We start from the raw sequence: 24,849 nt of genomic DNA, 5'->3' as shown, positions 1-24,849 counted from the left end.
AGCGGCGGCGAGGGCCAGAGGGGGCCGGGGTTGCCGGGAGCGCGCTCAGCAGCCTCGGCCCCGCCAGCGTCCCCCCCGCCCCGCCCCGCCAGCCTGCGCTCCGGCCGCGCCGCGGGGTCCGCGTTCCGAGGTCGGGGCGGCGGGGCCGGCAGCCACCGGGAGGCGGCGCGGGGCGGGGCGGGGCCGGGGCGGGGGCCGGGGCGCGGGCAGGGGGAGGGTCCTTCCCAGCAGCGGCGCCGGGGCCGGGGCCGGGGCCGGGGCGGGGCCGGGGCCGGGGCCGGGCCGGGCCGGGCCGGGGGTCGGGGGGCGGGGGTCGCTCCCGGCCGCGGCCGCCCGCAGACCCCCTCCCGCGGCCCCGGGGCGCCCCCGCGGGGCCGGGTCCGGGGCCGGGCCGGGCCGGGCCGGGGCGGGGCGAGCGCGTCAGCCCGGGTAGAAAAGGCGGCGGGGCCGGCGCGGGAGCCGACAGGCGCGCTTGCCCGGGGAGCTCGGCCCGACGCCGCCATGAGCGCCGCGCTCTTCAGCCTGGACGGCCCGGCGCGCGGCGTGTCCTGGCCCGCGGAGCCCGCGGCCTTCTACGAGGCGGGCCGCGCGGGGAAGCCGGGCCGCGGGAGCGAGGCGGGGGGCGCGGCGGAGCCGGGCGCCGCGGGCCCCGCCATGTACGACGACGAGAGCGCCATCGACTTCAGCGCCTACATCGACTCCATGGCCGCGGTGCCCACCCTGGAGCTGTGCCACGACGAGCTCTTCGCCGACCTGTTCAACAGCAACCACAAGGCGGGCGCGGGGGGCGCGGGGGGCGCGGCGGGCGCGGCGGGCGCCGGCGGCCTGGAGCTGCTGCCCGGCGGCCCCGCGCGCGCCCCGGGCCCGGGCCCCGCCGCGCCGCGGCCGCTCAAGCGCGAGCCCGACTGGGGCGCGGGGGACGGCGACGCGGCGGGCTCGCTGCTGCCCGCGCAGGTGGCCGCGTGCGCGCAGACAGTGGTGAGCCTGGCGGCCGCGCAGCCCACGCCGCCCACGTCGCCCGAGCCGCCCCGCGGCAGCCCCGGGCCCAGCCCCGCCGGCGCCGCGCGGGACAAGACTGCGGGCAAGCGGGGCCCGGACCGCGGCAGCCCCGAGTACCGGCAGCGGCGCGAGCGCAACAACATCGCGGTGCGCAAGAGCCGCGACAAGGCCAAGCGGCGCAACCAGGAGATGCAGCAGAAGCTGGTGGAGCTGTCGGCGGAGAACGAGAAGCTGCAGCAGCGCGTGGAGCAGCTCACGCGGGACCTGGCCGGCCTGCGGCAGTTCTTCAAGCAGCTGCCCAGCCCGCCCTTCCTGCCGCCCGCCGCGGCCGCCGACTGCCGGTGACCCGCCGGCCCGCGCGGGCTCCCCAACGACCGATACCTCAGGCCCCGCGGCCGCCGCCGCCGCTGCCGCCGCCGCCCCGCGGAAGCTCCGGACTCTTGGCCCTTAAGTTATTTTTGCACCGGGAGCTTGTGGACGCCTCCCTGCGGACGCAGCTAAGGTCCATGTGTCTGTAAGCAGAAGGACTCTCCGGACAAGCCCCTGTATTGTAGATAAGACGAAGCGACGGAGCATGCTCACTTTTTTATATTAATTTTTACGGTATTTGTACGAATAAAGCAGCATTTACACCCAGCCCCGACTCCTGTGTTCGCCCGGGGCACGTCCAGCGCCTAGGCCGGGAGGGGCCCCAGCTCCGCGCGCCCCCAGGACACCCGGCGACCCGGCTGCGGCCGACCTAGCGCGCTCCTGGACGGCGGCGGCCTCCTTCCCCGCCCCGGGGCGCTGCAGCTGGAGCTGGGGGGGCTCGGGGAGCTGGAGGGGCTCGGGAACAGGAGCCCAGGGCGCCCCGGCGCGGCCGCTCGGGGCAGCGGGGCGGCGCGGACCTGCGGGCCGACTGGACACCCCCCCCCCCCCCCCCCCCCCCCGCTCTCCGGGGGCCTTGCTTTCACTTTCCTCATGTGCTGCTTCCAGCACATTTTTAAAGCGGCTGTGAACACAGAATAGCCAAGGCCGAGAGCCGCGGCGACCCCCGCCCTGCCCCGAGGAGGAACAGCCTTGCTTCCTCCCAGCAGAGCGGGCGCTAGGCACTCTTTCCTGCTCTGACCGGCCAGGTCTGCGTTAGGTCAGTAGCCGTGGCCTAATCAGGACGATGCTATGATAAGGGAGGAAACAAAATCTCTGTGGTCTAACGTATCGATGGCTTTATGTTCACTTAAACCTCTGCCAACAAAGCGAATGATCCGCAGTCGCCCCTCTTGAATCTGCACCCAGCATGATGCCCAGGCCTCCCCTGACCTACCTGTGCCTCTTCAGCACAGCCATAACCACGGCAGGTACGTTATCTCCACTTTATGGGTAACCGTCTTTTAACCTCGACATAGTGCCCCAGAACATTTTCCCCCAAAACACTGAACCGCAGAATGCTTCTGTTGGCCACGTATGGTGCAGCAGAACAGTACGGTCTCAGCTTGGCAGGGTCGTCTTTGGGACAGTGTTAAATAACTACAAGAAAAACATGTTGAATCATGGTAATAACATTTAAGCATTTAAAAATGACAAGTTAACAGATTTTTTTTCTTGCTGTTTTAATATTACTGCCTGAGATGAAATCCAAAATGATGACCTCAGGTTTATTTCAGTTTTAATAACATGTTCTTAATTTTGCAAAATGGCAAAAATATAACTAGAAAAAAAGTATTCTGATGTATAGTTTACTAACATATGCCCCAGAAATCACTGAGTTCCATTTCAAAAGCATACAATACACTTGCTCTGCCCACAGTTAACAAATAACTACCTAAGCCACTACCACCTCCACCACCAGGGCGACTGTATGGCAAAGTTCATAGATCCTATGGCCGCGGGCAGTGTCCCGAAGAGGCTCTTCCTGTACTCAGGAGCTCGATTTCCTCCAATCCAACGCAGCTAGCCGGGTGGGTGGTGATGGACTGGACAAAACAATTCAACGGCCCCACCTCCTTCCCGAGGACACTCTTCACTTCGTAACTCTGCAGTGATAGAAGGCACGCTGGTTAAAGCAAATAGAGCTGGCCCTGGACGTTCTGTTCCCAACAACAAAGAACACCAAAGAGCAGAGCAGAAGGTCCTTTCCTCAGTCTGTGACCTTCCACTTTTCAAATGGTAAGAATAACATGGATAAAGAAAAATGCTAAGGGCTTGATAAAAGCTCTATTATGGCAAATGAAGGAAGTCCTTTTTCTGATGTTTGCTAGTGGATGCATCGACAAGCATGTCCCAGCTGGCTGTCCTAGGAGAGGAACTGGGTACAGACATACAAAGGGACAGGCCCTGTTCTCTAGCAGGAAGACTGGGGGCTGGGCACGCGTCATGCTTGCAGCTGTCTCCCACTTCCTTTGGGACACTTCCCCAATCTAGCAACACTTCTGGTCAAAGGATTTCCTGGTACTTTGCCCCAAGCCTCCCTCTTTAATAGGATCCCACTTCTTCTACAGTAACACTGAGCTAAAAATTGTCTCTATGTCATAAAGAGCTTTTTCTTCACATTGTTTGATGAGTATCTTACGCTGGGCAGGCTTCATCTCTAGATGAGAACTCGGGGCACTGGACAGCGGGGGTACCAGATGACCACACCAGGAAGGTACGCAGGCCCCCCGTGGTCTCCAACCTCAACATTTTCTTCCTGGGGTGGGGCTGAAAATAAAGAGCGGCTCCACTGTGTCGCGATAAAGCACATCTGTGGCTTTACCAGAGACAGAAGCCCAGAAGGTACTGCATTCTTTCAGAGACCCCTCTGCTGCCAGTTGCAGAGCAGTCTCGGGGGGTACCTCACTTCTCTGTGCAAGACACCTGACACGTTCTCTGTTCAGTTGGTTTTAGCTCACCTGTTCCAGCATTACTGCGTCTTGACAAGAGGGACTGAGGCTGGAGGCTCCCACATGTCCAAAGTTGGCACTTGTCTGCGGCTCCGTGGTGCCCTCCCATCAAGGATGGGCACCTCACTGCTCTCCCCTTGGATACTGGGCTGGGCTCAGTGACTGCATCTTCATGCATGTCATGAAGAGCGTGGTGGAGGGGAGACTGCGAGCGTCCCCAGCTTGGTCAGGACAGTGCCCAGCCTTTGCCTGCCTGTCCCGGGACCCACACACATGCCCTGAGGGAATCCATACTGTGTGGTGTCTGGCCGGAGCCCGGGAAGGGCCAGGCAACAGGAGTACGAGAGCCGGCGAGGGGCCGAAGGTCACGGAGTCTCAGCCCGCCTTCGGGGTGCCAGCGGACGTCCTGCGGGGCAGAGGCGAGCTGTCCGGGCTGACCCCTCCCGAACCGCAGGTCCGCGTGCGGAGTGAGGGTGCGGGCAGTGAGCTTTGGGCCCGCCTGTTGTGGAGCAGCTCAGATCAATGTGGGATGTGAGCCCAGCCCTGACGCCCAACCACGGTGATCACTCTGCTTTCCTGTCCTTTAAGTCCAATAGGATCTGCAGAGTCCAGGCTGCTTTGCTGAAGTCAAGGAAGGTCAGCAGAGCGGCTTAATGGGGGGCGCGGGGAGTCGGAGTTGTCGTCCCAACAAGTGAGGAGACACGTGGCCTGCCTCCGCCCGGCTCGCTTATCAGGGGCCTGACCTGAACAGCTGGCGGAGTGCCGGGCGCCGGTGAGGAGCCCCCGCGGGCCACGCAGAGCGGGGTCGCCGTCCAGGCCCGGGGGCCTAGGTGGCCGGCGGGTCCCTGCCGCCTCCTACCACCGCAGCCAGCCTCACGTCCGCGTGTGGCCGAGCACAAGGCCCAGGCACTCCCACCCTCCCTCGGGGTAAAAGTACAGAATTCGAACTTGAAAACGTCAGCAACACGTCATCTCTTTTTACCACGTCACGTTTTGCGGCTAAAGTTTATAATAACCATGTCATAGCCAATCCCTTTTCTTCCCCGAAAGCTAAGGAAACAAACTCCCAATTTCCTATCACCGTCCGTGACAGTCGAGAAATGACATTCCAACAGCAGCAAACCCCACTGCTCTCCGATCTGCGGCGTGAGCACACTGAGGTTCAGCCCCTGGACGTCCTGCCCAGAGACGTACGTCTGTTCCACCTCTGGGGCCCAGAGCCACCGCTCTCGTGGGAAGCCTCCTGCGAGTCCTCGGCTTTTGGCCAATGGGCTGTCTCCGCCCGGAAACAGTCCGCATCGCGGGGGGAACACTCGTGCTCACGCTGCGCGTACCCACATTCCAGCAGCAACCTGCGGGCCCGGTGGGGGCCTCGATCACCCACTGTGACAACCCAGGGAACGAGCCGCGGCACCTCCAGGCCTGCAGCTACCCTGACTCAATGGGCGTCAGCTCCGGTGGGGGAGCACCCCGCAACGTGCCCTCTGTGCCCCTCAGCCCGAGCACGGACATGCACAGCACACACCGGTCACACCCGTGGGCAAACCCGCCCGCACTCACACACACACACCCGCACACACACCCTCGTGAGCCCTTCGTAGGTAAGCTCAGCGGATGCGCGGACTGGAGGTAAGAATGTTCTGTGAGGCAGGTACAAGTCAGCCTCGGGCAGAGGGCAACCGAGCGAGGAGGGGGGATCTCTGCATGGCCCCTCTTGGTCTCCGGGCCCCTGCAGGGAGGCCGGGCGCTCCAGGCCAGGGCACGGCTGGAGGCTTCCCGGAGGAAGCACCAGGCTGCTCTTCTGGGGGCCTGCGAGGGCCCAGCTGGGGCCACCCGAGGACGTGCCTCTGCTGCGGGGACTACAGGCGGCGACACCCATCCCAAGGGCTTCTGTTTAGGTTGTGGACTTGGTTCATTTGCTAAGTGCTCCCCTTAAGCAGGAGTTTTCCCCAATACTATCCCCCAACATTTCCATGGAAATACCTTCCCCGATCACCGGGATCTGCCATCCTTAGCACCTGCTGAAAGCCCCCTCCAATCCAGGAGCCGTGCCCTACCCGGCATCACGCCCTTCCTTCTTCTTCCTGTCCCACCTCGAAGGCTAAGAGACGAGGTGACAAGGGACCGTCAACAGGCACCACTGTCTCATCAGGCATTAGACACACGAGCTCCAGGAAGAATAGGGACCTCCGTCACACCTCCCCTACTGTTAGGTGGTCACCTGTGGATGACGCTGTGCCCGACAAAGACTGTGACTGTGAGCGCTGCGCTCCTGCTTCCTGGTGGGACAATGTGGACTGAGCATCGCTGGGTAACATGTGACAACAGAGCTGAGCACAGTTCTCCATCCGTGATTATAGTGATCTGCTTATATTTTAGTTGTGAACCATCAGGGCATATTGGCTCCTTACCCCTCCTCTGGCCTGATCTGAACACCAGCCCCTACACTGAACCGGCCCCACACATACAGGTTTGGTGCTGGGCCGGGGAGTCACTGAGGGCTCTAGGGAGCTATGCCCTGGCTGCTGGGCTTTCTCCCAGGGAGGGAGCCAGAAACTCTTTTTAGAACTCCACAGGCAGCTCCACCCGAAAATCAAGGTTGGAAACTATAGTCAGACCAGTGATCTTCACGGATTTATCCACATTCCAATTTAACCCCAACTCTGAGAGCCATGGTTTTGAGGAATGAGTACAAATGGCTGCTCCGCCTCCTCCTGCTGCCAACCCTCCTAAGGGCAGGGCCGGCAGGCATGGAGACAGGGAGCAGGGAGCCCCCGGCGCCTCCAGAGGATGCATGACATCAGCCTCACGTTCTGACTGCCATGCGGCCAGGGGACCCATCAGAAGGCTCTGCAACTTCACCACAGCCTCCCCGGCTGGCCCACGTCGGCTACTTGGGTATGTGCACCCTAGTCCTGGCTCCCGGGGGCTATGCCCTGGCGTCACCCTAGTGGTCAGCCCCAGGGCTCTTCTCTGGGGTTCGGCGATTCCACAGGCCACTTGTGGTGCTTTTAAATGGTTCTGAGAAGACAGAGGTGGCACCTCAAGGACAGAGCTCCCTTGTTTACGAGGGGCATATTTCACAAGGAAGAAACTGTCTCTAGACCGTAAGTCATATATATTTAGGTGGTGGTTTTCTTGGAGGAGCACACCAGTTTACTAAGCCTCACACCATAGTAACTCTCAGGGCAGGCAAAACAGTTCTGAGAAATAATGGTCAAGTTTCCAGTTACTCAGACTCTGGAATACCCAGCAATTAAAAAACACAGAATGTGTGTCTCAGATATTTGTGTTCTATTAACATGAATCACGACTGTAGCCCTTGAGATGCTGCTGGCCTTCCGACCATCAAAGCCAGGGGGGCAGATTCACGCATCTGCTGCAAGGCTGTTCAGGAAGTCGCCTCAATTCCAAAAAGGAAAGGCTCTCACGAGGAGACACAGGTATCTGCCAGGGAACGACGGCAGGAAGACTTGTGCACGTGCCGTGTACACTAGACACTAAGCCCACACGCGACTGCATCGTGCCCTTTGTTGTAAGTGAAAGTTCACGGGACAGGCGGCTGCACCTGGAGATGATCCACCAACCTGGGGCTGAGGAACACCGGGACGCGCGCCTGGGCTGCACTCGCTGGACTTACCCCATCTTCGCAGGCGGCCAAGCTCAGGAGTGAAGCAATGCTGGTCTGGGACAGCTGCAATCACAGTGGGGCGGGTGCTGAAGCTCCCAGGACGCAGGCAGCGCTGCGCCCACGCCTGGGGGCTGCTGTTCAACCTAAACCACCTTCAGCTCTTCAGCAGCTTCCACCTCCAAGCCTCATGTCAAACGTGACCGTAGGCCACAGGTGTGGAAAGACTGCGTTGGGGGTGTGTGGCCTTCCCACCCCAGCCCCGCCCCGGGAAGGGGCAGAGGGGCCGCCCTCCCGGCTCCGGCTCAGGCTCCGGGCACAGCAGCTCCCCCAGGTGGAGGGGGATGCGCACAGGCCCCCGCCCACTCCTACCTTGACCCGCACGGCGCACTGGGGCCGAGTCGGACAGTCCAGGAACACCTGCAGGTGCCTTCTGAGGACAGGAGAGGTGACCACACGGGAGCAGTCCCCGCAGGAGAAGGCGCCTCTGTGGATTGGAAGCACACACAGAAGGTGGGACGTGCAAGGGCACAAACAGAAGAGCCTGGCCGCAGACAGACGTCCTTCTCTCTCACGGGGGCTGCTCATACAGAAAGCGGGGACTTACTCTCAGAAACCAAGTTCCTGAAATAGCCCAGCCTGTTCTGAGGGACCAGCGGCAGCTCCCGGCTACTGGCTGCCCGGGCCACGGACGCCCGGGGGCCGTGTGGAAGGGTCGGTGGGGCGGGAAGCCCTCCACGTGGGGTGTAGGGCGTGACAGCAGCGGGGTGGCCCGCAGGCCGGCTCAGGGCTTCCCACCGGCCCCCCAGGGGAGCCTACTTCTGATGGCCGGCAGCTACGCGCCTTGTCGCCGCCAGGGAATGTGTGACACAGGCTTCCTGTCTCCTCAATGCTCCAGGGATGCCTCGTTTACGTGTAAGGCTGCCAACCCAGGAGGAGTCAAGACAACACTTGTCCTTTAGTTATTAAGAAGCAGAAAAGTGACAAGCATACCCCCTCCTGGGTCAGGTGACAAAGTTCTCGGAGACTATGCAACACCCATAAGCCCTGGGGCACAGGGGGACCCCCAGCAACGCTGGGCGGGGAAGGAAGGTCGTGCCTGTAGCTGTGCGCTGCGCCTGGACAGTCTGCGCTCTGCAGGGGACAAGCGGTGCCCTCACCAGCTTTGTCTCACTTATCCAGGTTTGCCCTGAGGTTTTCTTTTTTCTCCCAACTGCTAATAAAGGAGCTGAGTTCAAAACCGGGCTCTTTTCTCTTTTAGGATAGGAAGAACCTGAAGAACTGAAAGGGTCCGCAAAAACCCCTGCTGCAAAGGAGCGAGCACATAGTGCCACGGCCTCTCGGCGGCAGCGCAGCTACCCGGCTTCCCAGGGGGGTGCCCCCGGCCGAGCAGGGAGCTGGCTGGAGGCAGCCTTGGGGCTCGGGGGGGGGGGGGCTCCTGCAACTGGCTGCAGCCGCCCTGGGGTCTCCCAGGCAAGCCCCTGCACCCTTACCTGTCTCCCGGGCTCTGGTCCAGTCTCTCGTTGCCGCACAGGTCGCATGTGGGCCATGAGAAGGCAGTGCTCTCGTCCACGCCAACCACAGTGCCTGGGCCCGAGTGAAAGCACAAGCTGCAGCCCCAGAGGCAGCGTGACCCCTCTCACCTTCTCCTTGCCCCTCAACGCCTGGGTGGTACCGTGAGATTCCCCAGACTTTCTCACATATGAGTTCATTTCAATGTTCCCAAGTTTTTTATAATTTCCATGTACTGCACAAACAAAACTACAACAATAAAAAGTAAGTCTTAAAACTTGCCCACATTACTACCCAACCGGGAATTTCTATCCCGCCTCATCCTTTCTAGTCTTTTCTTCCAGATGCACACACACTAAGATCATTATATGCAGCCGTCTGGGCAATGTCTCTGCAGGCTGCTGCAGAGCTGCCGTAAGGACTGTCTCATTGATATTTCGTCTAGGTGACGTGTCACGGTTCACTCCACACTGGACATACAGGTCCACATAAGCCTCTTGTGTGCTGAGATACCTTCTTTAGGATAGATTCCTGGAAGCAGAATCGCTTTGTCAAGACTGTGAGTATTGGAAATACAGAAAATATTCACAAAGACCAGATCTGATAAAAGACTGCTATCCAAAATATACAAAGAAGGGAAGTCGCAGAGGGAAAGGGAGAAGCAGACTCTCTACTGAGCAGGGAGCCTGAGGCAGGGCTTGATCCCAGGACTCTTGGGGTCATGACCTGAGCTGAAGGCAGACACTTAACCAACTGAGCCACCCAGGTGTCCTATACACAGAACTCTTAAAAAACTCAACAACACAAACAACCCAATTAAAAATAGGTCCAAGACCTTCAGAGACACCTCACCAAAGATGATATAAAAATGACAAATAAGCATATGAAAGATGTCAAATATTATGTCATCAGGGAAATGCAAATTAAAACTAGGAGAACACCAAAAAAAAAAAAAAAATCCAAATGATGCAATTAAAAATGGGTAGAGGACATGAATAGACATTTTTCCAAAAAAGACATCTGCATGGCCAAAAACCACATGAAAAGATGCTCAACATCACTCATCATCAAGGAAATACAAAATCACAATCACAGTGAGATATCACTTCATCTGTTAGGATGGCTAAAATAAAAAGATGAGAAATAACAAGTGTTGGCAAGGATGTGGAAAAAAGGAACCCTAGTCCACTGTTGGTGGGAATACAAACTGGGGCATCCACTCTAGAAGAGTATGGAGGTTCCTCAGTAAATTAAAAATAAAAATTCTATATAATCCAGTAATTTCCCTACTGGGTATTTACCCAAAGAAGACAAAAATACTGATTTGAAAAATTACATGCACGCCAATGTTTACAGCAACATTATTTATAACAGCTAAATTATGGAAGCGGCCCAAGTGTCCATCCATAGATGAATGGATAAAAAAGATGTGATATATATATATATATATACATATATGTGTGTGTGTGTGTGTGTGAATATTGTTCAGCCATAAAAAAGAATGAGATCTTGCCATTTGCAACAAAATGGGTGGACCTAGAAGGTATTATGCTAAGTGAAATAAGTCAGAGAAAGACAAATACTCATACGTGAAATCTGAGAAACAAAACAAACAAACAAAAAACAGACATAAACCCATAAATACAGAGAACATAACGGGAGTTGCCAGAGGTGGGAGGAGTGAGGCAATACAGGCTTCCAGGAACGGAATGAAAGTCATGTGGACGAAAGCTACAACATAGGGAATATAGTCAATGGAGCTGTAACAGAGTTGTATGGTGACATATGGTTGCTACATTTGCAGTGAGCGTAGCATAATTATAAAGTTGTCAAATCACTATATTGTACATCTGAAACTCATGTAACACCGAGTCAACTGTACTTCAATAAATAAAAAACAAAACATTCAACAATGAGACAACACTTCACACCCATTAGAACGGCCAAAATCCAGAACACTGACAACACCAAATTCTGGTAAGGATGTAGAACAACAGGAACTCCCACTCATGGTTGGTGGGAATGCAGAATGGTATAGCTACTCTGGAAGACCTTTTGGCAGTTTCTGATAACACTAAATACCGTCATACCATATGATCCAGCAATTGCAGTTGGTAGTATTTATCCAAAGGAGGGGAGAACTTACGTCCACAAATACAAATACCTGTATAAAGATGCTACCTTTATTCTCAATTGCCACAATTTGGAAGCAACCAAGATGTCCTTCAACAGGTGAATGGATAAATAAACATGGTCTGTCCAGACAATGGAATATTACTCAGCACTAAAAAGAAATGTGCTTTCAGACCATGAAAAGATATGGAGGAAACTTAATGCACATTGCTTAGTGAAAGAAGCCAGTCTGAAAAAGCTATACACTGCATGATTCCAACTACACAACATTCTAGAAAAAGCAAAACTATATATACAGAAGAAAAACAAAACTATAGACAGTAAAAAGATGAGTGGTTGCCCGGTGTTAAGGGGGAGGGAGGGATGAGTAGGTGAAGCAGAGGACTTCTGGGTCGGTGAAACCATTCCGTATGACACCATCATGACGGATACCTGTCATACGTTTGTCTAAACCCAAAGAGTGTACAACGCCAAGAGTAAACTCTAATGTAAGCTCTGGACTTTGGGTGGTGGTGATGTGACAATGCAGGCTCATCCACTATCACAAACGTACCATCTGGTGGGGGATGCTGACAGCAGGAGATGGGTGTGGGGAATCTCTATTCCTTCTTCCTCAACTTTGCTGTAAACTTAAAACTGCTCTAAAAGTAGTCTATTAAAAACTATCATGAAATAAATGCTAAATTGAGAAATGGAAAAGGCCCCGGGAGGTAGAAAAGAGAGGCCTCTGTGCTAGCTTGAGGTCAGGGAAGGGTTCCCAAAAGAAGAGACATGAGGTGGGGCTGCATGTGGGGTGGAGGGCATAGGCTGACCCTGTACCCTGAGGCAGGGCTGGAGGCCAAATGGGCATGAAGGACAGGCAGGTGACACGCGAGGTTGGGAGATCCAAGTCACCCAGGGTCTTACTGAGGATTTTGGACTTGGAAAGCATGAGAAACCGGTGAGGAATTTTAAATAGGAGATTGAGATGATCTACTTTTCTTGAAATATATAGCATTATAGATATCACCTAGATATACCGGCAAATCACAGACCATTCCTGTTGAAAAGTGGTAAAATTAGACATTTGAAAAGAAGTAAGATGTGACCTAAGTTTCCAGAAAAACAGAAGAATCATCCCTCCCACTCCTGGAGCAAAGAATTTTCATTCCCTACTAGAACACGCATTAGGAAAAATTTATCTGTAGAGTATAAAACAATTGTTACAACTAAGTAGGCTTGATTTACTACAATGCATTCATGCAATGCCTACTTGAATGACTTTTTAAAAATGAAAATAATAGATCTTGATTTTGAAAAGGCTGTCCCAGCTAATTTCATTGTCCTCGCAAATCTAATCAAGACTGAGTCAAAGGGATGAAAAGTAAAGTCAATAATGGCTTATAACACAGCCGGAAAGAAGTGTTGACCAATTCACAGCAGGCAGCGGCATAAGCAGGGCCAAGGATCCCAGGGGTGTGTGTGCGCAGCAGTACTCAGTGTCTGCTACAGGAACTAAGAGGGCTACCAACTGAAGTTCTTTTTTATCCTCGGATATCTTTGGGTGTTAACTGCATTTACATTTAGATGGGATTAAGCAATTTCCTTCCAGTAGAGAACAACACACAGTTGAAGAAATTTATTTCATCTGGGGTCTACACACCACTGGAAATGCCTTCTGGCAACTCTAAATAAATTCCAAGGGATGGCTGGGAAGTGTACTATTAAACTGTTAGTATCTAGAACATTCATCTAAATAAATATTATAAAGAAAAAAATTTTGTTATAGTTTAAGGACTCTAATACCACACCCATCATTTGACTGCAATCTGCTATTTATTTTTAAAAGATTTTATTTATTCATGAGAGACACAGAGAGGCAGAGACACAGGCAGAGGGAGAGGCAGGCTCCCTGTGGGGAGCCTGATGTGGGACTTGATCCCAGGATGGAGCAATCTGCTATTTAAAAGCTTTTACACTTTCCTTATCTTATTTACAGAAATCTCTTATAATTAGGCTTGAGAAAGGTATATGACATATTTATTAAAACATCTTTTTAAAAAGGTTCTTTCAAAGGCTCCTTCCTTGAAAATGCAGTGTCTCCCTTCTAGTAGAGCACATAGCAGCTACATGCTCTGGTATTTTCTTCAGTTACTTTTATTTTTTAATTTATTTTACTTTTTAAAATAATTTATTTATTTATTCATGAGAGACACAGAGACACAGAGAGAGAAAGAGGCAGAGACACAGGCAGAAGGAGAAGCAGGCTCCATGCAGGGAGCCCGATGGGGAACTCCATCCTGGGACTCCGGGATCATGCCCTGAGGGGAAGGCAGATGCTCAACCATTGAGCCCCACCCCCCACCCTTTTTAAAGATTTTATTTATTTATTCATGAGAGACACTCTTTAGTGACTTTTAAATCTCCACCACACTGTCCTCTCCCACCTTTTTTTTTCTGACGGAAAGAAGTTGGGGCTCAGCAGTGTTTTTCCTTCCAGTTACAGGCTAAAGCCTGGTTTGAAGATAGGAGTTGGCCACGCCTCCCCAGGGAGACAGTACAAAGGTGCGCTTGCTGAGTTCATGCCCACAGCGATGAGCAAGCCCATCACCCACTAGCAAGAGGTATGTAAAGAAGTGGCAAGCAATGCAAAGAGATAAAAATCAGTGCTGCAAAACTTTGTCATCCTAAAAATATAAACTGGGAAGAAGTCCTTGCATGGTCTGGATGCTGGTGTTGGGGATATGAGCTGAGAAGGCCTGGCAACCCGAGGGAAGCAGTGAGCACCATCCCGTCATAGAGGCTCCATTTCCTGGGAGCACTCATGCAGATGGACAGATGTTACTCTGAGCAACCTGACTCACAGGGCTGTACTCTGAGTTTGTTCAAACTCTGCGCAGGGAAAACACTCAATGTTCTGCAATGTCCACAGCACTGCTGGAGACTCTGATGTCCAGCTGATTTAGCTGCAGCAGAGAGCTGTCCAACTCCCAGCACTGACCTCTCACAGAGGGTGAAAGCCGTGCTTGGGGCTCTCTTTGGACAGGCCATCGCTGGACTTTCCAGGACAGGGCCAGGCAGAGTAAGGCAAGGCTGAGTTGCTGAGAAGGGGGATATCTACTATTGTTACTTCCCAGAGTTGGGAGGATGCTAGCCTTGCATGGCTGTGATGGAGCTGGATCTGGTGAGCCCACAGCTGGCTGGCGAGCAGGGCAGGGAGCCTCTGTGCCTCTCTGTCCATCGGTGGGGTCTGGTCAGTGCCCCAGCCTCTGCCTTAGCTGGGGTGTTCCTGCCTGGGAGGCTGGGGCAATCTTTGCTATATTACAGCCGGGGTTTCGTTTTCCCTTAATCCTTCGTTAACTGGTTCCCATCAGAGGACATGACAGCACTGTGATAGCAGTGTTCACATACCCACCTGACGGGCAGCTTCAGAGCGGGACCCAGGGGAACTCTACACTGAAATGGTGACGTGAGAAAATGATATAGGTCAGAAACTGGATCTACATGAACTGAAGGAATAACATTAGAAAAGGAATAAATGAAGGTGAAAGAAAATATTTTACATTTGTTGTTCTAAATCTAATAATTTAAGTAATAATAACAAAAATGTACTCAGTGACTCTACCTTATGGATAAATAAAGTGAATGTCAGCAATGTTCTAAGGAATGGGAGGGAAGAACTGAGAATATCCTTACAAGATACCTGTACCACCCTGGAAGCAGGACGGTGTTATCTGAAAGTGAACTTGATTGGCTGTAAATGTATATTGCAATATCTATGGCAACCACTACAGAATGTTAAGAATATTAACATGCTGAGAGAGAGGAGAAAATAGAATCATAAAATGCTCAATTAAAATGAGAAAAGGCAGAAAGAAGGTGGAAGATGAAAAAAGAAAAAAGCAATGAACAGAAAACAATTATAAATACGACAGATATTAATCTAATTATATGTGAGTTTTGACTATAAATATGAATGGTCTAAAAACAAAAAAGACTATTAGACATAAAAACAAGAGCTAACTCTATGTTGTCTACAAGAAACCCATTTCAACTATAAAAACACAAAGATTAAAAGTAAAGTTATAGAAAAAATATATCCTCATAGCACTAATAAGAGAAAGTTAAAATAGTTCTATTACTTTCAGACACAGCAGTCTTCAGATTACAGAAAATTATCAGAGATACAGAAAAGCATTAAATAACGATAAAGGGGTCAATTTGCCAAGAAGATATGACAATCCTTAATTTATGTGCCTAACCACAGACTGTGAAAATGTGTGAAGCAAACTGACAGAACTTCAAGGAGAGATAAACAAACCCATCATTATATTTTATTTACTATTCTTTTTTTTTTTTTTTTTTTTTAAATTTTTATTTATTTATGATAGTCACATAGAGAGAGAGAAGCAGAGACACAGGCAGAGGGAGAAGCAGGCTCCATGCACCGGGAGCCCAACGTGGGACTCGATCCCGGGTCTCCAGGATCGCGCCCTGGGCCAAAGGCAGGCGCCAAACCGCTGCGCCACCCAGGGATCCCTATTTACTATTCTTTGAGACAACAGTAAGTTTCTATAAATGACTGACAGATCCAAAGTCAGAAAAGGTTAAATGATAAAGATACAGTTGAACTGAAAAGCACCATCAATCAATTGGATCTAACTGACGTTTATAGAATATGCCATCCAATGACAGCAAAATAAACATTCTTCTCAAGTTAACATGGAACATCCATCATGATAGACCACAAAGTGGGGCATAAAACACAATTACAAGTGTAGAAATCACACAGAAATCATACTAAGTAGGCTCTTATACCATAATGAAATTAAACAGAAGTCAGTAACAGAAAGCTGAAAAACTCTCAAATAATTGGAGATTAAATAATATACTTCTAAGTAACACATGGGTCAAAGAATAAATCTCAAGAGAAAGTTTAAAATACTTTGTACTAAATAAAAATAGAAATGCATCAAAACTGCAAAAACAGTGCTTAGGAATTTATAGCACTGTATGCATATATGAGAAGATATCTAAGATCAATAAGCTAAGCTTTCATCTTAGGAAAAAAGAAAAAGAGAAGCAAATTAAAACCAAAACAAGGAGAATATAAGCTATAATGAAAAGTAGAGCAGAAATCAATAAAATCAAAACCACAAAATCAATAGAGATATTCAAGAAACTCAAAAGTTGATTCCTTCAAAAGATCAGTAAAAATTGATAAACTTCCAGGTGGGCTAATTAAGAAAAAAAAAAAAAAAGAGAAAACAAATTATTTCTATCATAAATGAAAGAGAAGCCATTGTTACTGATTCCAAGGACATGAAATAGACAATAAAAGAATGTTATGAACAACTCTATCAGCCCAAATTTGCTAAATTATGTGAAATGGACCAACTGAAATACACAATCCTTGAAACACACAATCTACTAAAACTCACACAAGAAACAGATGATCTCAATAGGCTTATATTTATTAAAGAAATTGAATCAATAATTCATATCTTCTAAAATGGGAAGCACCAGGCCCAGAAGAGTTCACTGGCAAATTCTAACAAACGTTTAAGGAAGAAATTATACTAATTCTCTACAGTCTCTCCAGAAAATAGAAGCATAAGGAATACACCCTAAACTCACTCTATGAGGACAGCCTCAACCTCATACAAAACCAGATAAAGACATTACATAAAAGGAAAACTACAGAATAACACCTCTCATGAACATAGATGCAAAGTGCTTAACAAAATATCAGCAAATTTAATCCTACTATATAAAAAAATGTACCATGACCAAACGTGGGATTTATTCCAGGTATACAAGGCTGGTTCACTCTTTTAAAAAAATCAAATAATCAATCAATTTATCATATTAATGGACTAAAGAAGAAAATCATATGATCATATCAACAGATACAGAAAAACAGTTTGACAAAATCCAACATCCAGGCATAATAAAAACTGTCAGCAATCCAGGAACAGAGAAGAGCTTCCTCAATTTGGTAAAGAACACATAGAAAAACCTACAGGTAGAATAAACCAATAAAGAAGCCTTGTGTAGGGAGCACTGAATTAAATCTAATAAATAAATCTTAAAACATAACACCATTTATATCGACACTAAAATAAGTAAAATACTTAGATGCAAATGTAACAAAGTATGTACAAGGTCTATATGAAGAAAACTTCTAATACACTCTGCCGAAAGAAGTCAAATCTTAATTAATAGAGAGATATCCTTGTTCAGGGGTAGAAGGACTCAACAGTGTTCAGATACATATTTTTTTCCAGGGCACCTGGGTGGCTCAGCTGGTTAAGCATTTGCCTCTTGGTTTCAGCTCAGGTCATGATCTCAGGGTCATGGGATCGAGCCCCTGAGTCGGGCTCTGTGCTCATCTTGGAGTTCCCTTGTCCCTTTCCCTCTGCTCCTCCCCTGCTTTCTCTCTCTCTCTCTCTCAAATAAATAAAATCTTAAAAATAAAAGATATAAATTTTTCCTAAAATCATCTACAGATTCAACACAATCCCAATCAAAATCCCAGCAAATTATTCTATGGATACCCAGCAACTAATTTTAAAGTTTATATGGAAGGAAAAAAGAATCCCTAGATAGTCAAGACAATATTGAAAAAGGACAAAGTTGGAGAACTAATACTACTCAGATTGTCCATAATATCAAAAACAGACATCAATTGGTAAATGGATAGACAAAACTTGGTATGTCCACATGATGGACTATTAAGTTACAAAAAGGAATGAAGTGCTGATAAATATTGCAACCTGTTTGAATCTTGAAAATGTTCTGCTATATGAAAGCAGCCAGATACAAAAGAACATACATGACTCTGTTCAAATGAATTGTCCAGAAAAAGCAAATCCATAGACGCAGAAAGTAGATTGGTGAGGGATGTCTGCTAATGGACCTGAGGTTTCTTTGGAGTCATAAAAATATTCTGGAACTAGTTAGTGGGGATACTTGCACAACTGCATGAATACACTAAAACCCACAGAGTTGTAGACTTTATAAGGGTGATTTTCACAGTATGTGAATTATATCTCAATTAAGCTGTTATTAAAAACATAGAATGCAAGTTCATTTTCAAAGCCATTGAGATGTCAAAAGACAAAATATAAAATAGGAGGTAGCTGCACAACCTTGTGAATATACTGAATGCCACTGAACTGCTCACTTTAAAATGTGTGTGTGTTTTTTTTTTAAAGATTTTATTTATTTATTCATGAGATACAGAGAAAGACAGAGAGAGGCAGACACAGGCAGAGGGAGAAGCAGGCTCCATGCAGGGAGCCTGACGTGGGAATCGATCCTGGGACTCCAGGATTTTGCCCTGAGCCAAAGGCAGACGCCCAACTACTGAGCCACCCAGACATCCCTGTATTGTTTTGTTTTTTATTGAAGCATAATTAACTTATATGTTACATTAATTTCAGGTGTACAATATAATGATTCAACATTCTATATGTTACTAAATGTTCATAAAGATAAATGTACTCTTGATCTTCTTTATCTATTTCACTTGTGCCCCACTCACCTCCCCTCTGGCAACCACCAGTTTATTCTCTGTATTTAAAAGTCTGTTTTTTTTAAATTTTTTTTTTTTAATTTTTATTTATTTACGATAGTCACAGAGAGATAGAGAGAGAGGCAGAGACACAGGCAGAGGGAGAAGCAGGCTCCATGCACCGGGAGCCCGACGTGGGATTCGATCCCGGGTCTCCAGGATCGCGCCCTGGGCCAAAGGCAGGCGCCAAACCGCTGCGCCACCCAGGGATCCCAAAAGTCTGTTTTTTTTAATCTCTTTTTTTCTTTGTTCATTTGTTTTGTTTTCTAGATTCTGTGTATGAATGAAATCATATGTTATGTCTTTCTCTAAATGACTTATTTTGCCTAACATTATACCCTCTAGGTCCACCCATGTTACAAATGGCAAGATTTCATTCTTTTGTATGTCTGAGTAATATTCCACTATGCATATATATGTGTGTGTGTGTGTGTATATATATATATATGTACATACATTATCTATCTATCTATCTACCTATCTATCATCTATCTATCTATCATCTATCTTCTTTATCCATTCATCTATCAATTGACACTTGGGTTACTTCCATATCTTGGCTATTGTAAATAATATGCAGTAAACATAGAGGTGCATCTATTTCTTCGAACTAGTGTTTTTGCTTTCTTTGGATGAATACCCAATAGTGGAATTACTGGATCATATGGTAATTCTATTTTTAATTTTTTAAAAAGATTTATTTCTTTTTAGGGAGGGAGAGACAGAGAGGGAGAGTGAGCATACGCGTGGGTGGGAGGAGGGGCAGAAGGAGAGGGAGAGAATCTCAAGCAGACTCGCCACTGAGCAAAGAGCCCAACATGGGCATGACCCCAAGAACATGACCTCAGCCAAAATCAGGAGGTAGGCACTTAACCAACTGAGCCACACGGGCACCTGTAATTTGAGGAACCACAGTGGCTACACCAATTTGCATTCCCACCAACAGTGCACAAGAGTTGCTTTTTCCCCACATCCTCACCAGCACTTGTTACCTCTCATACTTCTGATTTTAGCCATTCTGACAAGTATAATGTGATATCTCATTGTGGTTTTGATTTGCATTTCCCTGTGATGTTGAGCATCTTTTCATGTGGATGTCTCCTTTGGAAAAATGTCTATTCAGGTCCTCTGATCATTTTTTTAACTGGGTTATTTGTGGTTTTTTGGTGTGGAGTTATAGAAGTTCTTTATATATTCTGGATATTAACCCCTTATTGGATATATCATTTGCAAATATCTTCTCCCATTGCCTTTTTTGTTGATGGTTTCCTTTGTTGCACAAAAGATTTTTATTGTGGTGTAGTCCCAATAGTTTATTTTATCTTTTGATTCCCTTGCCTGAAAAGACCGATCTAGAAAAATGTTGCTATGACCAATGTCAAAGAAATTATTTCCCATATTTTCTTCTTCCTAGTTTTATGGTTCCAGGTCTCACATTTAGGTCTTCAATCCATTTGAATTTATTTTTGTGTGTGATGTAAGAAAGAGGTCCAATTTCATCCTTTTGCATGTAGCCGTCCAGTTTTCCCAACACCATTTGTTAAAGAGAGAGTCTTTTCCCCACTGTGTGTTCTTGCCTCCTTTGTCATAGGTAACTGAACATGTAGGCACGAATTTATTTCTGGACTTTCTATTCTGTTCTCTTGATCTATGTGTATATTTTTGTGCTAGTCTTTTGTGTTAGATTAGTACAGCTTTGTAGTATATCTACAAATACCTACAGCTGGGATTGTGATACCTACAGCTTTGTTCTTCTTTATCAAGATTGCTTTGGCTATTTGGGGTCTTTTGTGGTTCCACACAAATTACAGGAGAATTTTTTCTAGTTCTGTAAAAAAATGTTCTTGGTATTTAGACAGATTACATTAAATCTTTAGATTGCTTTGGGTAGTATGGATATTTTAACAATTTATAAAATGGTTAAGTTTATGTTTTGGAAATCCCACCTATGAATCTTTTTTTTTTTTTAAATATGATGCTCTTCAGAAACTAGAAAAATCAAGTCTCTCTTTCCTCATAAGAATCTACACGTTTTCCTTTTTTTGCATCTCTGTGACACTCACAGGTTATGGATAATGGGTTGGTTTTCAAATCCTCCTTTAGAAGCCAAGCTCTTCAGGTAGATATTTTCTCATAATACAGTGCTACAGGTGGTAGCGATTCTTATGGTCTTATAACAACAGGGTCCCATATAGCTTTTTTTAAAGATTAACTGATTGATTGATTTATATATTTATTTGAGAGAGAGAGAGAGAGAGAGAGGGAGAGAGAGCGAGAGCGAGCACACACACGTGAGAGGGCAGAGGGAGAGAATCTCAAGCAGAGTACCAAGCATTGAGCACCAAGCCAAAGCAACCCCATGACCCATGAGATCACAACCTGCACCAACACCAAGAGTCAGATGCTCAGCTGACTGAGCCACCCAGGTGCCCCAAGGTCCCATACAGCTTAAGCAGTATGGGTGGGTGGTGGTCCCTCTCAAATGTAGGGCAGAGGCTACATTGCTTGGGAGGCTGTTCCTACACCCTTCTCTCTTTTCTGAGTCCTGCGTTCTGAGAGAGGTGAGGGGTGAGAGAAGAACAGGTAGCAACCAGTCAGGAGAATGAAGATAGAAGGGAGGCCTCTGGAGATGGTGGAGACCTGCAAGCGGCAGCAGGCTCTGGGCAGTAACAAGGACAGGAGTGCAGCACATCTGCTGCAGGGCATGAGTCTACACTGTGTGCTGTCCTCACAGCCTGTGCCCAGGGGCCCAGCAGGGCCGGTTCCTGGAAACCCCACAGTCTGCTCAGCCCTTCCTTCCCTGCACACTTCCAAACGGCCTGTCAGTAACCAATCCAGCTTTGTACCAGAGTCTATCTCTGATGCTGACAGAATTGTTTATTTAAGACAACAAATTGATCACACAACCTCCTTAGCATGGCCAGGAATAGCAGAACAAGACAAAGCCAGCTCCATCCCAAGAGGGCCCTGCCTCCTCCAGCACAGAAAGCTTTGACAACTGCCCCTGGCATCTGTGTGGGTTTTCCATATGGCCTTCATCTGTCTGGAAGGCCTTCACCACTCTGGTCGACAAATCCTAACAGTACCAAACCCACCCACCTACTGCCTCTCTGGCTCCAGCCCTCAGCCAGCCCTCCTCCACGGTCTATGACAATGGCAGCACTGAGATGTCATCCTTCTCCGTTAGTCTGTGAGTATCCCAAGCCCCCAAAGCCTAGGAGCATTATCTTATTTAATCTTCAACAATGCTTAAAGGTGGATTCTATTAAGCCCTGTGTTACACATGAGAAAATGGAAGACCCAGATGACAGGTGATTTGTCAGAGTCTGCTTTCTTCAGGACCACTAGGCTATGCTGCTCTCATTTCTCACTTCAAATCACGATCTTAGTTATCTTTTGGCACTAACATTAAAAGAAGATGCACAAAAGAGAAATCCAAATGGCCTGAACACAATGGCCGAGTGCTTAATCTCACAAGTGGGTAGAAGAATGTTAATTAAACAACAAAAGTGGAATCATAGTTTTTGCTGATCATAAAAATCATAAAAAGATTCAGGAATCTAGTAGTGGGCAAGGCTGAAGGAAATAGGCCCTCTTAGAAATTACTTTTGGAAATGTGAATTTTTGTACACTGTTTGGAAATTAACTTAATATCTTATAATACTAAGGATACACTAATAGTGTAGCCACTTTGGAAAACACATTTCTTCAAAAGGCTAAGCATAGGGTTTCCCATATGACCCAGCAATTCCACTCCTAGATATATATCCAAAATTTGAAAACAGGTTGTTGAAACAAAAGCTAGTCCACAAATATCCACAGCAGCACCATTTACAACCATTTTCCAAAAAGTGGAAACAACCCAGTGCCCATTAACTGATGAATGGATAAAACAAGATGTGGTGTATCCATACGACGAAATATTCAGCCGAAAAAAGAAATGAAGTGCTGATACGTGGTATATCGTGGATAACTTTGAAAACATTATGCCAAGTAAAAGCAGCCCAGCATGAAACATATATATGAGTCAGTGTATGTGAAATATCCAGAAAAAGTGAATCTATAAAGACAGAAAGTAGATCAATACTTCCCTAAGACCAGGGTAAAGGCTGGGATAGGAGAAATAATGGGGAGTGGCTGACAATGGGCATGAAGTTTATTTTGGGGGATGATGAGAATTTTTTAATGCTTTTTTTTTTTTTACAGTAATCTCTACACCCAGTGTGCGCTCAAAGTCACAACCTGAGATCAAACCAACTGAGCCAGCCAGGTGCCCCACCACAGTTTTAAATTAGATTATAGTGATGGTAGCACACTTTGTGAATATACTAAAACATTTTAAATGAGTGCATTGTAATGATGCACGTTATATCTCAATAAAGTTGATTAAAAAAATATGAATCCTAAGACCCTGAAATCTTCCTGCAAAGAAATCAGTAGGGATTACATGAAGGATGTTTATTTCAGCCTTGTCTATAATTGCAGAAAGAGAGGAACATGTGGATCTCTATCAGCACAAAGACCGTTTATTCACAGGAGGGAACGTGATACAACTATTACGACCTGAGTAACATCTTTACCTACACACCTGGCTGGACATCCTGCTAGAGTACTGAGTCAGGAAAGCAAGTGACAGGATACCGTGTTTTACAAAGTACCAGATCTCAGAGGTCATCACGTAGGTTCTCACCCTCCATCTATGTCTTGATCCCTCTGTACTGAATTCATTATGCAGCCTGTCAGTTTCCTCCAACTAAACCCACTTCCAGATTTACTTTGCCTCCTCCCTGGTCTACACCGTGGGACGGGTGCTTGGCCTCCCACTGGTCACTATCCAAGGCCCTCGCCCTTCCACTCTGCTTTGCAGAGACAAAACCTGGAGCGCTGGCCTCTGTCAACGACCGAGTATGCGTCTGCCAGGGCCACCCCTCTGTCAACGACCGAGTATGCGTCTGCCAGGGCCACCCCCCGCACCCCCCCCTCCCCCCCGTGCAGTCACTCCCTCCATCCACATGCCTTTCCCACCCTCTCCTGGACTCTGGTGCCCCCCACTCTGCCCTGACAGCAGCCCTTATATGTCCTATTCTTTCCCTATCAGACAGACATTCTCCTTGTTAAGCAGTAGGGACTCCTTCCCTAATTGGCTACTTCCCACCCTTCAGATCTCAGCACAGGCTCCTGTCCTTCGGGAGAGCACAGTGTGGTCCCAGCAACCAGCACGTGGAGCAGCAGCCGGAACACTGAGGCTCTGTACTTGATTATGTGCAAGCTCACTGAGCTCCTGCTGTACACAGTGTGCGTCTGAGAGGCAAGAACCTCTCCTGACTTTGTTTCTTGGGTCTCCAAAGTCTGGAATGTGTCAGACATAAAAACTCGTGGAATAAATGAGTTAAGTGAATATGAAGTGTGATATTTAAAAATATATAAACATCATTTCCACCAGGATTGACTACCCACCTTGAAGGCAGCAAATAGAGTTGACCTGAGTGATAGAATCCAGTTCACTGAGCTTTACGGGGCCAGTCAGTTCACAGGAGTGAGCGCCAGAGTCCACACCCAGAAGGGGCTTCTGAAGCAGGAGGACACTTCGTTCAACACAAACAAATCGACCTGCTAAAAGAGACACTTCAGATTATTGAAGCACTGAAGGAAGAAGAGGTCTCCTGCCAGTAAAGACAGTGCCCTTTGCCACCCTCCTGCAGGCGGGGTGGGCAGAGGGCACAGGCTTAGGGCCCACCCACTGTATCCAGTGACACATGCACTGCAGGGAAAGCAGTCCTACACTCACCGTTGTGCTAAGCTGGAAAACCACACAAAACTACATTCAAAATCATTTTGGAAAGGTGAAGTTTGTGGTACGCAAATTAAACCTCAACAAAATAAAATAAAAATATATAGTTTGGCCAGGCTTCTACTGATTCCTGGGAAGAAAAGAGCTAAGTGTATATGTATAATTTCCAGCTTTTTGTTTTAAAAAGTGATGTTCCAGGCAACGGCGTCAAGCAGCTTCTGCACCCGTAAAGTGTGCCATCAAGGGATAAGCCTTGACTGACCAATGGCATCTTTCACTGGAGGTGTTAGCACTGCCAGCGCTCTGGTTCTGTCCGGGTGGCCGTGACAGGGGCCAGTGAAAGCCAAAGTCCGGTACCACGGGTCTCTTCCAC

At 48.3% G+C, this 24,849-nt stretch overlaps 2 protein-coding genes across 6 annotated transcripts in view; one reads left to right on the top strand and one right to left on the bottom strand.

The window, feature by feature from the left end:
- Window positions 1-423: 423 nt before the first annotated feature.
- Window positions 424-1,635, top strand: CEBPD (CCAAT enhancer binding protein delta). Its single transcript, XM_072729267.1, has one exon. It carries the CDS (start codon window positions 502-504, stop codon window positions 1,342-1,344), a length of 843 nt encoding a protein of 280 aa, XP_072585368.1. The 5' UTR covers window positions 424-501; the 3' UTR covers window positions 1,345-1,635.
- An 891-nt stretch (window positions 1,636-2,526) lies between these two features.
- Window positions 2,527-24,849, bottom strand: part of SPIDR (scaffold protein involved in DNA repair) — a 418,420-nt gene continuing 396,097 nt past the window's right edge. For 2 of the 5 annotated variants that reach the window (XM_072729264.1, XM_072729266.1), the window contains 5 exons: window positions 24,143-24,295; window positions 8,979-9,072; window positions 7,858-7,972; window positions 7,498-7,551; window positions 2,527-3,011 (listed from right to left, as the gene is read on the bottom strand). In XM_072729264.1, coding sequence (XP_072585365.1) covers window positions 2,856-3,011; window positions 7,498-7,551; window positions 7,858-7,972; window positions 8,979-9,072; window positions 24,143-24,295 — 572 coding nt within the window. In that variant the 3' untranslated portion in view covers window positions 2,527-2,855. Of the gene's footprint in view, window positions 3,012-3,866; window positions 7,552-7,857; window positions 7,973-8,978; window positions 9,073-24,142; window positions 24,299-24,849 lie in introns of all 5 variants that reach the window. The other 3 variants (XR_011995736.1, XR_011995737.1, XM_072729265.1) reach the window with 3 other exon arrangements.

The sequence above is a fragment of the Vulpes vulpes genome, chromosome 12 (assembly GCF_048418805.1).
Source record: "Vulpes vulpes isolate BD-2025 chromosome 12, VulVul3, whole genome shotgun sequence".
Taxonomy (NCBI): Eukaryota; Metazoa; Chordata; class Mammalia; order Carnivora; family Canidae; genus Vulpes; species Vulpes vulpes.
Note: the sequence above shows the minus strand (reverse complement) of the source record. Positions and strands in the feature narration are given on the sequence as shown.

Coding starts and splice junctions, on each gene's coding strand:
- CEBPD (XM_072729267.1), top strand. CDS start 502: ATGAGCGCCGCGCTCTTCAGCCTGGACGGCCCGGCGCGCGGCGTGTCC.